Source organism: Pseudochaenichthys georgianus, chromosome 16, assembly GCF_902827115.2.
Source record: "Pseudochaenichthys georgianus chromosome 16, fPseGeo1.2, whole genome shotgun sequence".
NCBI lineage: Eukaryota > Metazoa > Chordata > Actinopteri > Perciformes > Channichthyidae > Pseudochaenichthys > Pseudochaenichthys georgianus.
The window spans coordinates 10959124-10962592 of NC_047518.2; the positions used below are offsets into that span (position 1 = coordinate 10959124).

At 43.7% G+C, this 3469-nt stretch overlaps 1 protein-coding gene across 1 annotated transcript; it reads right to left on the bottom strand.

Moving 5' to 3' along the window:
* Positions 1-819: 819 nt before the first annotated feature.
* calhm6 (calcium homeostasis modulator family member 6) lies at positions 820-2472 on the bottom strand. Its single transcript, XM_034101553.1, has 2 exons — positions 1954-2472; positions 820-1245 (listed from the first exon to the last, which is right to left on the bottom strand). The coding sequence occupies exons 1-2, from the start codon at positions 2470-2472 to the stop codon at positions 820-822; spliced, it is 945 nt and encodes a 314-aa protein (XP_033957444.1).
* Positions 2473-3469: the final 997 nt, after the last annotated feature.

Consider the following 3469-nt stretch of genomic DNA (forward strand, 5'->3'; position numbering starts at 1 on the left):
AGAGGCTGACACACACACACACACACACACACACACACACACACACACACACACACACACACACACACACACACACACACATACACGCGCACACACACACACACACACACACACACACACACACACACACACACACACACACACACACACACACACACACACACACACACACACACACACACACACACACACACACACAGCTGGCCTTAAGTGGACTTCATGGGCTAGGGATGGAGCCATCGACATAATGATTGGTAGATGCCCACTTCCCAGCCACGTGCTTATTCTGCAAGCGAAGAACAGGAAGTGGTCCGGTGGTGAGGTACACAAAGGACCCATTTCTTGTTCTATAAAGCTCACACAAATCTCTTGCTTTACATTCTGCCTGACTGTGCTGCTGTTCATGTTTCATTGGTGTCATGTATCTATATTTCTACATCTATAGCATATTCCTTTATTGAGTTTGACTTAAAACCAGGTGTCCTTATTGTTCTCAACAATTTGGGTTTTTCACGTTCCATGATGATGATGATGATGATGATGATGATGATGATGATGATGATGATGATGATGATGATGATGATGATGATGACGACTATCTTGGTGATAGGGTTCATCTCACATATTGTCCACGTTAAAAATGGTATATAGAAATATTATGGCATTTTTTCTCCAAATCTCTACTATTTAAGCTAATGCATTCTCAGAGCATATTGTTTTACACTATAAACTATAAGCAGTTCACTGACATCATGTTCAGCAGGATCCCTCAGCTGGTGTATCCCTGCAGATGGGCTTTGGTGCTGAAAATGTTTGTCACTACGCCATCCTGACATCGTCTACAAAACCAAGAGCAGCTGGGATGTTGTCAGCAGTCCCGCTGGACTTGACCGAAGCGATCTTCATCATGTCATTGTCACAACTTTCCTCCACATAGCGGTGAATGGTGCTGTAGTAATGGTCTTTGGTGCTGAACTTGTAGAGCGAGGAGATCTTCTTCCAGGCCCTGTTGGAAGGTGTGCTGATGTTTGCAGGCGGTTCTTGGTCGAAGAAGCTCTTCAGGTTCCTCTTAGCGAGCTCTTTGGCGTGTTTAGAGCTGTATGAATCCATCAGGTTGCTCTCCTCTTGAACATACGTTCTCCAGAACTTGAGCTGCAGGTAGCTGATGGGGGATGTGCACCGAGCCATGCAGATCATCAGCAGGTTGGACAACATGATGGAGGCGATGAGCAGCCATCCCAGAATCTATGGCCACACAGGATGGAATAAGAGAGCTATAAAATCACTTTTTACCCATTAAAAGCTGAAAGAAAATAAAGCAAAAACAAAAACAATGTTTTATGCAACTTTGTATGTTAATGGCCCAGCAAGATTGGTCTTCATGTTATACTGAGGGACTGTTAGCATCTGTCAGCCATATGATTTCACTTGCACAGTATACGCTTGTGATTTGAAAACATGACTTTTGCACAGAAAAGGAAGGGCACTGTTTTTAAGGTAAATCTATTATAAAGTTGAAAAATAAAAAAATTAACGTCAGTGCATTTTGAATCATTAAAAATAACTTGTTTACGCAGAAAACCCTGAAAAGAGGTCTTTCTGTGTCAAATCTCGAAGTGTCAGATACACATCTGCCAGCATCAGAATACTGTTTTGCAGGTGGCATTTCATCCATTCTTCTTTTTGTGACGTTTGAGCGAGGGCAAATGTTAGTTTTTTTATCTAAAAGGTCTAAAGCAAGCTCACCGTTCTGTTCGATATGACATATGCAGGTCCTCTCAAATTGTAACTTTATTTACTTTATATTGCAGTTGTCCTTGGCACGTGTTATTATATGACACGCATCTAAATCAAGTGATGCTGTCTACTCTTCAGACAACTTGATTTAGACTTGATTTCACTTCATCACAGTGTAGGCTACTTGCTATACGATGTGTGGAGGTGTGCACTGACCTGGGAATCGGCTCTGAGAGTGATCAGGACCCGCTGCCGGTCCTCCTTCGGCCCCAGGCAGGGCAAGCTGCTCAGCTCCTGCTGACACTGGTCCAAACTCTTGTCTCCACACAGGTGCTTGATGTAAGCGGTCACATTGGTGCCGGTCATCGCACACTCATAGTACTTCCCGTTGAGCAGAGCCATGGCTATCCAGCTGCAGGGTGCCACAAGTGCGATGCAGCTGACCCGGCACAGGACCGAGCCGGCGGTGAACAGCCTCCTCCAGCGGCGCGGCTCCTGACACATGCCCGTCAGTACCTTCCACGTATTCTCACTGAGGATGAACCCCAGCAGCAGCAGAGCCAGAGCGGGCACAAGCAGGAATACTAAGCCGTAGAGGAAGTTGAGTTGGTTGCAGGGACAGCTAAAGACCACTGTGGAGAAGATCTGCTCCCCCCCAGCTGTCAGGGCCACCAGCCCTAACCCCATGCTTGTCTGTTTGTGGGCAATGGCCACAGCAGTCTTAAACATTTCCATCTCTGATATTTGTGGGACTCACACTGACACCGAAAATATTATCACACTGACTGTTTACATTAACTTCCCTCTCGTTACCACATCCCCTACCCCCCTCCCTGCAGCAGCAGTAGCACCCCTACACTTTATGTACACTGTAAAAGAAAAAACCGGTAAAAGTCTGGCAGCTGGTGCTTCCAAAAACGTACCGTCAAATTACAGTGAAATACCTTAATTACAATAATGGGAAAAAAACGTAAATTCACAGTAAATATAATTAATTTCCTTTACAGAGAAACACTGTTATTTTACAGGTTTCTTCCCTTATTTATTACGGACATAATTTAGAGTTAAGCATGTAAAAACTGTTATTTTACAGTGTCCCTCAATTATTACGGTCAAACACCTTCAATAAAGTGACGCACCAAAAACTCACAGAAGACCAAACGCCTTCAATAAAGTGTTAACACTTGCTCAAGGTTGTATCATAAGTTTTATTTTGGAAGCAAGTGCTGTAAACAGCTAAAACAGATTAAATCATTTCAAACTTTAGCTTGCAGTGTTTGTTTAGATGTAATGTTTAAAGACAGTATGTAATGTTAAACCTATCTACCAATCTAAACACAACATTTAATGATTCATTTTTTGAAGAATTACAGTTCAGACCTTAAATGAAACAACTTGCTGGTAGAGTGTGTGTGAGATCCTGGTGGCTGCAGGTTGTGTTCAGGGAGAAACAGCAGGATTGAGGCTGTGTGCAGGGGCGGCGGGTGCTGGCTAGGGAAGGCTAAGCCTTCCCAAATATTTGTGTCACTGCATCCTGGTAAAATAAAAATATAATGTTTGTGTCTTTGACATTAGCGCTGCTATGCAGCCACCTGTGCCCTGTACTACGAAGCCAGTTCAAACCCTGGATATGTTTGAGTTATCTAAACTAACAAACGAGATCTCGACGCTGGTTAATATCAACTTGGTAAATCAAGCCAGGGCTTCTCTCATCAGCTGAGAGCGCGTTCAC

Excerpts from the sequence above, each read along its gene's own strand:
- calhm6 (XM_034101553.1), bottom strand. The coding sequence starts at position 2,472 with ATGGAAATGTTTAAGACTGCTGTGGCCATTGCCCACAAACAGACAAGC. Across the intron at positions 1,246-1,953 it reads CTCTCAGAGCCGATTCCCAG|ATTCTGGGATGGCTGCTCAT; the intron begins GTCAGTGCACAC and ends GTGTGGCCATAG.